Below are 14,739 nucleotides of genomic sequence, written 5' to 3'. Positions count from 1 at the left end.
TTTCCTGAGCATGCATTGAGCTTCATTGGAACTGTGTGGAAGGCCAATAGCAGAGAGGTCAGAGTGGGAGCAGAAGAGGGGATTGAAATTACAAGGGACAGAGATCTCGGAGTCGTACACTGCAGAATGGAGGTGTTCGGCAAAGTGATCATCTACAATTAAAAGTTTTGCTTATTTCAGTTTATTAAACCTTTAAATTTTCCTCATGAAAATAACAGCCATAATCAGATGCCACCATCACGTAAACGTACTTAGGAAATTAATTTTTGTCATTTGCCCTTCACTTTGAATACCGTAAATCTAAGATGTGATCTGTGCTATGGAAACCTCGCTGTGTTGTGCATGACATCATTATGGTGAAAACGATGAGTGGTTCATCTGCTGTTCAGTCTTCTCAGCAATAAATCTTTCGTCACCATAACAGTTTAATTGTTAGAATGGCAACTGCATCATCGGAAACCACATGTATGAAGCATTAAAATAATGGAAAACATAGGCCACAAAAATCTATGGGGGCATGATTATGACAGTCACGCCCACCACTGAACTCTGCAGCTGACCCTGCCAAAATTCGTGGGGGTGGGACTCAAGGCCTGGGCCTCAACAACCACCAAAGAAGCCAGGAATGACCACTGGCCGGGGGTTGGGGGGGGAACAGTGGGTGGTTTCCAGGTCCCCACAGGAAAGTAACTAATTCTCGCCCTGATGGCCCCATGTGTCTGGGCTGCTTTAAAAATTAATTACATTGGTTTCAGCGAGGTAGGCCTGGATGAGACCAGTGTACTGTGCTGATGCTACATCAGGTCCCAAATGAGCACCAGGGAGCAAGAACTTCTAACTTAGGGAGTCCTTGTCTTAGCCACATCCCTTTACGTTGATGGCCTTGTAGGGGTGAGTGGAAGGTCTTGCATGGGACTTCGCCGGAACGGCTGTAGATTTTCAGGGCCATATCTTTGGAGAGAATCTTTAAGCCAGTGTCAGGAAATGATTTCAAAAGCAACTTGCCTCTTGCTATCTATGACTTTTAATATATAAAAAAAATATTTGTTCAAAACTGTTATTTAATATTTAGTCAGAGGAAAATAAGTTGAATAAAGACTGTTGATGTAGTTGACAGGCTGCTTTAATTTTCTACTCATTGAAGTTGTAAAGTATTTTAACTTCTGTTAGATGCTGGTACTCACTACCTGAATGGGTGATAGAGGCAGAAACCCTCAACTCATTTAAAAAGTATTTGGATGTGCACTTGAAGTGCCGTAACCTACAGGGCTATGGACCAAGTGCTATAAAGCGGGATTAAGCTGGATAGTTCTTTTCCACCGGCACGGACACAATGGGCTGATTGGCCTCCTTCTGTGCCGTAACTTTCTATGATTCTATGCTTTTTTTCCCAGTTCTAGCTCAGGAGAAGATAAATTCCTCATTACAATTTGTATTTTAAATTCTATTGTTAATTAAATATTGAAGTAGCCATTGCCCACTTCAACAGACCAGTTTTAATCTATCAGTCTACATTTTATTTCAGCATTATATTGTAATCATAAAACAATGAATGTGATGTTAGTTACTTTACAAAAGATCCATACATATTAATGCAAAATATCTAGAAATATTAATATTTTAGTGCTAATAAATCAGTATTGTATTTTGTAATGATATTCATGAATTCTATGTTCCCTTTCTTTCCACAGTCCTGCAAATCGAGGCAATACTAAAGTTGAAACACTCTGTTCTTTTAAAAATGATCCCACTGTTCCAAGAGTTGATAAAGTCACTGCTTACAATGAATTCAGAGACAACACTAAGAAAATCACTGCATTAGGAGTGTATTCACTGAACAAAAACAGCCTCTTTGTAAATGGTACGTATTGATTCAATTTAAATGATAATATAACTTGAACAGCAAAACACTATTACATTGCAATTGTTTCACAGCTAAACCTTAAAATTAGCTTGGACCCAAGTAGTTATCTGTAGATATGAACCACACAAAGCCCTCAGTGTGACACAAAATAATATGGTGGCAGCCCTGACTCCTGCTGATCTCCAGTTATCCACAAAGTTTTTATGGATAATCAAGATGGAGATAATGAGAGCAGAGATAATAAAGGCTCACTGTAGATTACTCCTAGGAAATGAAAAGACGATCAGTTTCCCACTTTCAGGAAATTGTGAATCATTTTGTGAAACTGGTATATTTAAGATATTCAACAAAAAGTGATATTCTCACTGAAACCCTGGGCAACATATTTACATTTCACATCTTAATTTCAGGTTATCAAGAATTGGAACCAACGACAACACCAACTATATCTATACCTGCAGTGCAAGAAGGAGACCTGTCATTTGAAGTTAACTTCACAATAATAAACAGAAATTTTACTGAAGAACTTAATGACCCAAATTCCCCTGAATACCAAAGCATAGTTGCCAATGTGACCAAAATGGTAAGGACCATTTTTGCAGAAGACCAGATAAACTAATTATTTTCAAGTGCACTCTTACTCAGTGTGTGCATTTTTGTTAAAAACCTACTTTATAAATCTTTGTTAGAACATTTTTTGTAAGATTTATTTCACATTTCATGAAAAGTGTGCGATCTGTACTTACTATCGTATATCTTTTGCAGCTCGCGGGGTTATACAAGAACAGCTCTTTAAAGGACAGCTTCCGCATCTGTAAAGTTACAGGACTGAGGTAAGAGGATTTCTTTTGCATGTTAGGTACAGTTGAGATAAAACTAAGAAATTATCTTTAATCGATCCAGCATCTCACATAAAAGGGGTGTAGACCCAGAGTTGTAGGTCTTCAGACAGTTTGCTGTGTCACATGGGGTGTAGCAGACATGAAAATTAGTACCAGACTGTGCTGTAATGTGTGATAGAACCCTGAATTTCTCTAGGATATATTATATAATGATGCAGTGAAAATTACAGATCAACTATTACTATATTTGCTGCACATATACAAGTATTTTGAAATAGTCTTGAAAGGATATGTTACTTTGATTCAAACTTAACTTGATAAGTAGACATTTGTAATATATACTGAATCACTGAATCTTAAATATTACGTTAGGGCATTATATGTGTGCTCAAGGTACTTGGGTCATTTTAGATTATGAATGGTTTCCTTCTACAATCAATTTTTCCTCCGCTTTTCCCAATAGAATTGGATCAGTTAAAAGTATTTGCACATGCTATTTCAACCCAAATGCTGCAAATGAACCAGTGACGGTACAAAAAGTCAGAAAAGAATTTTCCACTGGAACAAATGGCACTAACTTGCTTGGTAACGTCTATCAGCTGCGAAATAACAGTTTGGCCGTGGGTAAAGTATCAACTTTAATTACATTTATTTCTAAAGATTTCCATCTTTCCATGTTGATTATTAATTAACGAGAATCTGGGCTGGTTCATTACTCTGCAAAAAGTGGGCAGAAGTGTTTTTTTTGAGGGGGGATTATGTCACATAGTGGTGTTGAGCAGAATTGTTTAATACCACACAGACCTCAGCTGCTCCAAGTAAGGAGTTAATAATCAGGAGCTGCAGCATCTCCCAGTTTGGGTGCAAGCAGTGGCAAAGCCAGCAAGGGGGGCGGGGGGGAATCAAGGGAGTCAGGCCCCCACCCCTAATCATTTTGAAGTCAGCCAACGTGGCTTTGAAGGACTGCCTCCAGTTCACCCCCCAAAGAAACTCTAACACCCGTCTTCGGCCAGAAGGTTCAGGCTACAAGTCTGTGTGTTTCCCTGCCCACCTTTGGACTAGTGTGTCAGCATTCCCCAGTTCCCAGTTAGGTCCCCTTCCTGATAAGTTGGCCAGTACTTCGAGAATATCACGAGTTCGGCCGCTAATATTGAGTTACACAGCTTATTACAAAGGTAGTGATTATAAATTCTCTGTAAAGGCACATTTGTTCGTCAAGGGTGAGAGTCTGAAAAAGCTATCCAGTGATCATTGGTAATATAAACTTTTTTGAGCTGGTTACCATGGCAATCTAACAACATGTTTGGATTCAACTAAAATTGAATTTGACAATGAACAATCTTTTCAAAGCAATCTTTTAATATTTGTGATATTCTCAGTAGCAAACCTTTTTCTGACATACTGTATATCTGAACTCATTCAAATAAGGCCATACAAAGGATAATTCCATGAACCCACATTCCCAGTGGGGGACATTACTCAGAGTATCAGAGCTACGGTCTTGTAGCTCGATCTCTGACTCCTGCTCCCTTCAGCTGGGGTGACCCCACTGGAAGCACGGGATCGCAGAATTACCCCATGTAGTTCCAAAACCATTACCTAACTGGGTTGAACACTGCACACTAATTTAAATTATTATCCATCACAGGAGTGATAAGATTTTATTCAATTACATTTCACTATTAATTGTTCTGTATTTATTTTATGCAGAAGCTAAAGCACCCATCACTACTGACAAAGTAGAAATACCATATTGGGGAATCATACTCATCGTGCTGGGCATACTGCTCATTCTATTTCTACTCTTCCTCTTGTGTTTATTGGTAAGTACATCCGATTTTTCAATATTTTGCAGTGTCTCATTGCAGGGCTGAAGTGTAGAAATGTGCAGCATATAATGGAAAATAATTCATGGAGTGTATGACCAAGACCATGACCTAGATATGATATTTTAAGATCACTGGTCAAATCAATCACAAGGATCATTTGTCTCCAAGGTTTAACAGCACATAATTATTGATCATTATTATTTTATTTTAAATTCAGAATGAAATCTATTAGTTCTTCTTAAGAAGAAGTAGCATATTTCAAGAAAAGCCTGCCCTTAATATGAAACAAAAACAAAGTGCTGGAAACACCAAGGAGGTCAGTTAGCATCTGTGGAGAGAAAAGACAGGTCAATGTTCCAGATAGAGCCTTTCTTCAGAACCGGAAACCAAGATAAGCAAATGAGAGAGAGGGAGGGACACCAACAGAGCCCATCATATCACCAGCACCTCCTACTTTAAAGAAACTGGAGAATATAGGGAAGGTCTGAAGTTACTAAAGTCAATATTCAGATTAGAGATTAGCTGCAAAGTGCCCAGGAGAAAGATGGGATACTGTTCCTGAGTTTAGTTGGAACAGTGTAGGAGCCCAAATACGGAGAGGTCAAAGTGGGAATAGTGGGAGTTGTAATGGTGAGCTAAAGGGAGGTCAGGATCATACTTGCAGAAACAAAGATTTTCATCAAAACAGTCACCTAACCTCTGTTTGACCTCTCCGAAGCAGAGTATACTGGACTATGAACAGTGAATGTAGTATACTAGACTGGAGATTATTGCAGGTCATTCAACCCTTTAATTTCCTCCGTCTGGTGTTTAGAGAATGCTTATTTTTCTCTTCCTCCTCTCCCTTTTGTTGTTCTAATTCTATTAAATTCTTGCTCATCTAATGGTTTAAAGTTCTGAAGAACGGTCCTCACTCCTGAAATGTCAACCTATCTTTTCTCTCTACAGATACTGACTGACCTGCTGTATATTTCCAGCATTTTCTGTTTTTGGTTTTGAGGGTTATTTACACTGTTTTAGGGTCATTTTCACTAGAATGATTAAATTGGGAGAAATATCTTTTTGGAGAGAAATTTAATGCTGGAAAGCTCATCCATCCAAATTGGCATGTGATTTTGCAGGTTTTACACTTCTGAAGCAGCATAACAGCTACTTAACCAGCAAGGATAACATCAGGGGACATTAGGTTAGCGGCTGAGAGCATAAAATCAAATGTTAGTACTTAAGACTAATTGAAATGAATGTAAAATCTAGGTGAACCAGTATTTGAATATCCTGTGGAACTCAGTTATTTATTTTTTTTACATAGAATTTACAGCACCAAAACAGGCCATTTGGCCCAACTAGCTGATGCCGGTGTTTATGCTCCACACAAGCCTCCTCCCAACCTACTTCATCTAACCCTATCTGCATATCCTTCTATTCCTTTCTCCCTCATGTACTTACCTAGCTTCCCCTTAAATGCATCTATGCTATTTGCCTCAACTATTCCACATTCTTACCACTCTTTGGGTAAAGACGTTTCTCCTGAATTCCCTATTGGATTTATTAGTGACTTATATTTATGACCTCTAATTTTGGACGCTCCCACAGTGAAAACACCTTCTCTTATACCCTAAGTTCTTGTGGCAAAGAGAAAATTGGTATTTGACTTTTATTTTTAGATCAATAGAGATTCTGACATACATGGAAATCCATCACCATCCTAAATATCTCCAAACTTAGCTACTGAGCAATCACACAAGTAGAGTTTCTGTTTGCCCAATGCGGAATGCATACACACTTCCTGTAGGGACACATCCGCCAAAGAGTTCAACTGTAGTCGGGCTCAAACCAAGGCTTAGAGACCCTCCAAATATATGGCAATTTAACCAGCTAAAATTACAGTTTACCAGCAGAGTACTGGCCAGCTTTACTAGTGAGGACCACCATACCAACAGCAGAATTGGCTTGCAGGGTTATCTGGAACAGCATGGGATGAATTCCAAGCTCCTATGACAAGCCTACAACTGTAGAATCCATTAATATGCCAGGTAGGCTGGTCAATCAGAGCCCTATTTAAAAGTCAAAGGAGCTTACTGCGTTGAGGAAGTGGGTCAGAAAACTTCCTAGGTTTGAGGATGAGGAGATGGGGAGGGTTTGCCACTACTGGCATTATTTACCTGTCAGCGAGCAAAATACCAACCTGAGGCAGCCCCACTCCCATGAAATGCCAACAGCAGCTCATAAAGGAAATACTGCAAAACTAGTTATATTCACGATAAATAAATTGACACAAATTACAGCAGTTTCATGAAATGTTATTTAACACTAATTCCTCCATTCGTTGGTTTCCCCACTCACCAGCACTTTAATTTTAAACAGAGATATGTTTCAAGTACCAGTTCTCTGACTTTCTCCAAAGTGAATGAATTGGATATGGATTGGGATAAACTATTAGTGTAAAGGTTTCTATAGTACTGTATCTGTCAGCAGTGCACATTCTGAAATGATGCAATGGACTGCTGAAAATACACACTGGCACTTTAAACATGTTTTAAAATTAAACTGCTTCAATGCAAAGAAACTGATTAGTTATTAAAAAGTAAATAATATTTCCAGATTATTGCAATTAATGAATATAATGAAAATGTATTATGACAAATATAATGAGATTCACAGTATACCATATGAGCTGCTCTTCAGATTCCCTGGGAGTGGGGCCAGATCGGATTTACAGCCGACAAGGTCTGTCCTCCTGAATCCACTACTCACAAGTTCAGTCAGTTCCCAGCTAAAAGCTTCTCTAGCTGAAAGACAGTTTATTTATGACAGGTAGTTGGACCTGGGCCTCGGGACTAATTTGTATGAGTGGTTATCTGTCCTCCAGCTCTTGCCACACTGAGGTACTGCAGAAATTGTAACAGTCGCCCTCGTTAGCAGCATTGTTGCTGGAGAGAACACGGCCAGGATTTTCCGCTGGCAAAATCGCAACAAAATTTGGGATGCACGTTCTGCCTGCTCTGTGGTTGCATTCCTAACCCTGGCCGATTTGTATATTTCCATGTGGGCTCCAGGCAGGATTTCTGTGTCCATTAGGAAGCTCACTAGCCGGAGGGTTAGGGGGGAAGGGATGAGGGGGGCAGAGGAGGAGAAAAATGGCTGCAGTAGGCCTCAAGCACCTACCACAGCCTAGTATTTTCGACAGCGTCAGGCTGGAATTTTTTTTTAAAATCTCATTTTGACCGATGCAATAGATTGCCCAGTAATTGCACTAGGCAATGCTGACTTTTAAATTGTTCATCTATCCCCATAGCAACCATTGACACCAGGAGCCCTGCGAACATTTAAAGAAATATTTCATAATTCTCAACGAATATATGAATAAAACGGGATATATTAAGGAATAAAAACTCCATGGGAAAAGTGATCCATCCGTGGCTAATTAAAGAAGTTAAGGATATTAGGTTAAAATAAGAGGCTTATGAGAAGAGCCCAAGAAGAGTAGTAAGCCTGAGGATTGGGAGAGTTTTAGAAACCAGCAAAAGATGACCAAAAAATTGATAAAGAGGGAGAAAATAGAATATGAGAGTAAACGAGCAAGAAATATAAAAACAGGTTGGAAAAGCTTCTACAAGCATGTGAAAAGGAAGAGAGTAGCGAAAGTAAACGTGGGTCCGTTAGAGGCTGAGACAGGAGAAATTATAATGCAGAATAAGGAAATGGCAGAGAGATTAAACACATATTTTGTATCTGTCTTCACAGTAGAAGACACAAAAAACATACCAGAAATAGTAAGGAACTAAGGGTCTAATGAAAGTGAGGAACTTAAAGTAATTAATATTAGTAAAGAAAAAGTACTGGAGAAATTAATGGGACTAAAAGCCAACAAATCCCACGGACCTGATGGCCTACATCCTGGGGTTCTAAAATAGGTGGCTGCTGAGACAGTGGATGCATTGGTTGTGATCTTCCAAAATTCCATGGATTCGAGAACGATTCCCGTGGATTGGAAGGTAGCAAATTTAACACTGATGAACTGGATTCTGGTTCAGCAAACACTGAGTCGAATACACCTTTAAAGTTCAACACAATTTTATTAGCAGGACTTAGTCTGCAGCTTCGATTCTGACTCCTGATAGAGTCTAGTCGATTCTGACAGAGTAAGACAAAGACACACAGAACTTCACACGTTTATACATTATCCACAGGGGTTGGAACCTGATTAGCAAAGGGTCAACACCAATCATAGGCTAGGCATAGGTTGGCCATGAGGGGTTACATGATTGCAGGCCGATCATAGGTAGTACATTTGGCTGATCACGCCGCAGTGACAGACATAGATGGATGTCTCCTCATCTCCCAGCTTGGAATGTTTCTCCTGTTCATCCCACATCCTTATCTACTAACTTGGAATGTTTACGGCCTTGCTCAGCTTATTATTTCTATTGATCAACCAGCTGTACAGAGACCCCCACACCAGACTCCCTAATGTTACCATGTCTCCTCCACCGATGAGCATAAGCAGGCCTCTACATCTGACAAGCTACTCACACCACTATTAGCCTTGAAGGGGCCCATTGTTCCAAACCTTAGCTGGCAGGTTTCTAATTAACCCTTGCTTAATCACATTACTATGTCTTCTACTTTGCCACTTAGGCCTTTTACTATCTACTGAAAACTGACTATATAGGCATTTTCATTAAAGGGGCACTACGTAGGCATTCTCAACACCGCGATTGAAGAAAGGAGGGAGTGAGAAAACAGGGAACTACAGGCCAGCTGGCCTGACATCAGTAATCAGGAAAATGTTGGAATCTATTATTAAGGACGTGGTAACAGGGCACTTAGAAAATCAGAATACGTTTATGCAGAGTCAACATGGTTTTATGAAAGGGAAATCATGTTTGACAAATCTATTAGAGTTTTTTGAGAATGTAACTAGCAGGGTAGATAAAGGGGAACCAGTGCATGTAATATATTTGGATTTTCAAAAGGAATTCGATAAGGTGTCTCATAAAAGGGCATTACACAAGATAAGGGCTCATGGGGTTCGAAGTAATATATTAGCATTTATAGAGGATTGGTTATCGGACATAAAACAGAGAGTAGGAATAAACGGGTCATTTTCAGGTTGGCAGGCTGTAACTACTGGGATGCCGCAAGGATCGGTGCTTGGGCCTCAGCTATTTGCAATCTATATTAATAACTTAGATGAAGGGACCGAGTGCAATGTATCCAAGTTTGTTGACGATACAAAGGTGGGAAAGTAAGCTGTGAGAGGATACAAAGGGGTAAATTTTAACCCCAAGAATGGATGGGTTGGGGGCAGGTGGGAAGGTAAAAATCGGTTTTAACGGAGGTAGGTCGAGGGGCGGGCGACCAACCTGCTTTCAGGAGGCAGGTCGGTTAGTGAAATCTTTTAAGGAGGCCATTATTGCACTGCTTGTGGGCCAGGAGGAGAAGGAGTGTTTCCTCCAGGCCCAACAAGCCTACCTGCCGCGATCGGCCGTGCCCCCAACAATGATCTCCGACTCCCCCCGCACGATCTCCGACCCCCTCCCCACGGCCTCCGACCCCTCCCCAACAATCTCCGACCCCCTCCTCACAATCCCTGACCCCCCCGAATGTCCGACCCCCCGATGTCCGATCCTCTCATGACCCCCAAATGACTCCCTGATGAACCCCAAATTACTGCTGACCCCAACCCCCCCGATGACTGACCCCTCCCCAATGACACCCAACCCCGACCCCCCCCCCCCCACCGTCCCGATGACCGATCCCCCCACCCCCGCATCTAAGACTTACCAGCTGGTATCCGCTCCCTGGCTGCTCTCCCGTCCAACTGACAGCCAGCCTGTCAATCTGTCTGGCCTGTTGGCAGGAAACCTACAGAAAAGAAAATGAAAGACGGCCTTAAGTCAAAATCTTAAGGATGTCCGGGAAATCCGTACATCCGAGTTTCCCATCAGGAATTCCCCCCCCTACCCCTCGCCCCGGTCCTCTTCCCGGTAGGAAGAGTAGAAAAACAGAGTATTTTTTAAATGGTGAGAAACTTGAATGTTGGTGTTCAGAGGGATTTGGTGTTTCCTTGTACACAAAACACAGAAAGTTAACATGCAGGTACAGCAAGCAATTAGGAAGGCAAATAGCATGTTGGCCTTTATTGCAAGGGCGTTGGAGTTCAAGAGTAAGGATATCTTGCTGCTGGGCTTTGGTGAGACCACACCTGGAGTACTGTGGACAGTTTTGGTCTCCTTACCTAAGGAAGGATATACTTGCCTTAGAGGTGGTGCAACAAAGGTTCACTTGATTGATTCCTGGGATGAGAGGGTTGTCCTATGAGGGGAGATTGAGTAGAATGGGCCTATACTTTCTGGAGTTTAGAAGAATGAGAGGTGATCTCACTGAAACATAAGATTCTGAGAGGGCTTGACAGGGTAGATGCTGAGAGGCTGTTTCCCCTGGCTGGAGAGTCCAGCACTAGGGGTCATAATCTCAGGATAAGGAGTCGGCCATTTAGGACTGAGATGATGAGAAATTTCTTCACTCAGGTGGTTGTGAATCTTTGGAATTCTCTACCCCAGAAGACTGTGGTTGCCCACTCATTGAGTATATTTAAGACTAAGAGCGACAGATTTTTGGACTCTAAAGGGATATGGGGATCGGGTAGCAAAGTGAAGTTGAGGTCGAAGATCAGCCATGATCTTATTGAATGGTGGAGAAGACTCAAGGGGCCATATGACCTACTCCTGCTCCTATTTCTTATGCTCTTATGTTGCTATGGCAGGTTATGTATGTCATGCGTATCTTTTCACTATGCTCGGTCCTATTAGAACAGATGTATTCTATGTCCCGATCACTTCTGATCACCTTCATCGCCCCCGCTACCTGGAGTTTTGTGTGGGGGATCAGCCTTACTCAGCTTTTCAGGAATGGTTGCATAGATATAAATATTGCACCAGCGGTAAAAGACACTAATCAACGTTAGTACCACCTCCAAGCCTTTAACTGGCATAAATGAGCACTGGATGTTAAACTAATGCCAAAATCTTATTCCTGTTAACTTTTGCTTTTACGGCAGAAAACTGGGAACAGCATTAAATCTTTGACTGTGATTACTGATTTTCCTGTTTTTGGAGCCATGTACGCTAGCAGCAAGACTCACATTAGATTGTGTGTCACAGTAAATTGCCCTTCAGTTATTCAATTTTAAAAGTACAATCTGCAGAATAGAGTACGGTCACCTTTATTTAACAAACCAAAGTGAATAGAGAGCTGAGCTGTACTCGGTTGATGAGAGAGGCAGCTGTTCACATTGGTACATTCAGATAATGTAACAGAATTTTATTTATAGAGCTATATAATGTTACATAACAAATTGTAATATCTAGTATGTTTACTAACAGATAACATTTTAATCTTTCAGATTGCATTATGTTTGAAAAAGAAGTATCACGGATCCTACAGCATGATGCAAAACCCTGCTGGAGTCTACTTTCCACATCAGAAATACTACTGATAAGAAATATGAATAATAAATAACAATCATGCAAATTACAGAGTGCTTAAAGTAGAAGAAAGTACATTACTACAATTATGTAGTTAAACTGAACTAAACTAAAACCAGAGCTCTCTTGAAACTGAAATAAATGCACTGTAGTAAAAACTTAAATTATTTTTACACATCCTCTGATTTTTAGATATGTCTGTTGGCCTGTAAAACTATGATGCTTTCGGGGCATCTGGGGTGCAATTGCGGCAGGCAGAGGGGGATTCTGAGGTGCGATTTCCTGCATGAAGTGTGCATACAGAACGTTCAGGAAGGCAGACGTAAGACCGGTTTCCTTACAGCTGCCATAAGAAAAGCAGCCTTCTTGGAAAAGGGCCCAAATTCTTCATTCGTCTGAAAAATCAGATATGGGTATTGTGACTGTCACACACCTCCCAAAAGCTGGCCAAAGAGGGTAGGACACCAATCCCCTCAGTAGCAGAAGCACAGAATGCAAGTGGGACCTACAATATTGGGCTCAAAGTTGAGGATGTATGCTTTTCACTGAAAGCTAAATTCTTCTGCCCAAAAGCAGTAAAGAAAAAGCATAATAAAATGGAAATAATGATTGTTATAAATATCAGGCAAAATGAATTATTTCACTCAGTAGATTTGTTAAATATTTTAAGAAATGAACAAAAAAGTGACACTTAACACGAGAAGCTTCTGTAACTAAATTAGATATATTGTATTAGATAGATTTGTCTGGAATTTGCAGATGATCTTTTTGTACTTCTGATTGACTCAATGTAAGCTTCCTTAATAACTGGGAAGTAATCGACTAAGGTGTTTTATTGTAGTGCTATGATTGCTCAATTCACTTTCCTTATGATTGATATTTCAATAAAAGAATATACACCTCAGATGTTCTACATTCCTCAGCGATACATTTAAGATTCTACTTGAAGTGAGGCACACAAGGAATAAATAGAATTCTCAATGATGACAGAATGTTCAATTATTCTTGAAGTCAAACAAAATGCTCTCAAAAGTTACAAACAGTTGAGTGTTTCTGAATCATAGGTATTTCTTATGTGAATCAGTTGCAGTAACTTATTGTCACCAATCAGACATTTTCTGTATTGTCTCAAATGTTATATTTATTTGTATTATCTTCACACAAACTTTAAGGATATGCACTTTGATAGTAATTATTACTGTAATGATCTGATTGTTCCATTATATATTTATAAAAACAAATTATTTAAAAATAATTTTGATGAAAAAAAATAGATCAAAGTATTTATATAAAGTGTATTTCTTGGGTGCTGAACATTTTCAAAGCTCTCTATTTTTGTAAGTCTTGTCACATAACAAAACCCAAGAATAAACTATGCTTTGTAACAATTCATAATTTTGTATTTAATTTTTTAACAGCATCATTATGTGATGAATATAGTAACCTACATTAGAATTACACATTTTCTTCAATCAAAATTGATGGTAATCAGAATAAAGATAACCCAACTTTCCTCCTTCTTCCACCCAGGTGTTAGCCCCAGGATAACTCCCAGTGCAGGCCCACCCCTGACAATGGCCTTCGCTGAGAACTGGGGCAGGCAGAAATTCAGCTGCTAAGGCAGGTCTGAGAGGCCTGCAACAATGGTTATAGCCAATGACTGCAGCAGCCATAATGCCTCCAGCACCAAAGGTCTTCTGCAGAAGCTAAAAAAAGGAACTGATGATGTCACCAGCCCTGATAGATACTCCAATTAATGTCGGACTAGGGCAAGGATGACCACCTGCTTTTGGGCATCTAAATGGGCATCACTCCACTGCCATTTAAATGCCATTACAATTTTTATGCCTGCTCCAGACACAAGCAATCTTCCTCTGAGCAGAAAAATCTCCAGAAGTTCCTGGTAATGCTGAAGCCCAGTATCACAAGTCTTCATACCTTTTTCCTGTGCTTTGCGCCCAGGAAATGGGCATTCCCATGCGCAAATGAGAAAATTGGCCCTATATTTTCTGAGGAACAGATAATTGGGCTTAGCATGCCATGTGCAGCCATTTTTGGGGTACAATGCAGAGGAACAGTGGGTGTAGATCCATTAGACCAAGTCTCTGTACTAATTATACTGTGTGCTGACTTCTTCTCAGGTGATGGTATTGGCTTTTCTGATTTCTGAAATGAGTACAATCGCCATAAAGGTGGCCTGCTTTTCCTATATAAATGGTTTATGACTCATACATCTCAATAAATATAATGGGCTAGAAATTCGACAGTGTAGCGCCCGTTGTTTCGGCGCTACGCAGCTTCCCGAAGTTCCAAAATGACGTCTGGGATGTGCGTGCACGCTTCTAGCATGACGTGCGCCAGGCGCCATCTTGGTCAAGGAGTTTGCGTAGGTGCAGTTAATGAACGCCGGCAGCATGTAAAGTAAGGAGAATATGCATTAGATCAGTGTGCAATGCTGATTTAAAGGCATAGTCTTAACCACGAACAGCTAAACATGCCCTAGACGTCGTGGAGGATCCCATCAGTGCTATTTAAATGAACCATGCAGGATTTACAGGTTAGTTGCTGGATTATTGCTTCTGACTGCTGATGCATTTGTACCTGTTTTGGGGGGTCTCCTATACTTGAATATTAGGACAAGGGGACATAGCCTAACATTTAGAGCCAGGATTTGCAGGAGTGAAGTTCGGAAACATTTCTACACAAAAAGTGTA

At 40.4% G+C, this 14,739-nt stretch overlaps 1 protein-coding gene across 7 annotated transcripts in view; it reads left to right on the top strand.

Annotated features, from left to right (window-relative positions):
* The window catches only part of LOC137299479 (mucin-2-like), a 61,165-nt gene extending 47,751 nt beyond the window's left edge, over positions 1 to 13,414 (top strand). For all 7 annotated transcript variants that reach the window (XM_067968243.1, XM_067968244.1, XM_067968245.1 and 4 more), the window contains exons 65-70: positions 1,692 to 1,861; positions 2,275 to 2,447; positions 2,630 to 2,697; positions 3,170 to 3,330; positions 4,417 to 4,529; positions 11,944 to 13,414. In XM_067968243.1, coding sequence (XP_067824344.1) covers positions 1,692 to 1,861; positions 2,275 to 2,447; positions 2,630 to 2,697; positions 3,170 to 3,330; positions 4,417 to 4,529; positions 11,944 to 12,036 — 778 coding nt within the window. In that variant the 3' untranslated portion in view covers positions 12,037 to 13,414. The remainder of the gene's footprint in view (positions 1 to 1,691; positions 1,862 to 2,274; positions 2,448 to 2,629; positions 2,698 to 3,169; positions 3,331 to 4,416; positions 4,530 to 11,943) is intronic.
* The last annotated feature ends 1,325 nt before the right edge of the window (positions 13,415 to 14,739 follow it).

Source organism: Heptranchias perlo, chromosome 29, assembly GCF_035084215.1.
Source record: "Heptranchias perlo isolate sHepPer1 chromosome 29, sHepPer1.hap1, whole genome shotgun sequence".
NCBI classification, from domain to species: domain Eukaryota; kingdom Metazoa; phylum Chordata; class Chondrichthyes; order Hexanchiformes; family Hexanchidae; genus Heptranchias; species Heptranchias perlo.
The sequence above is the reverse complement of the archived record's forward strand: the minus strand, read 5'-3'. Positions and strand labels throughout refer to the sequence as shown.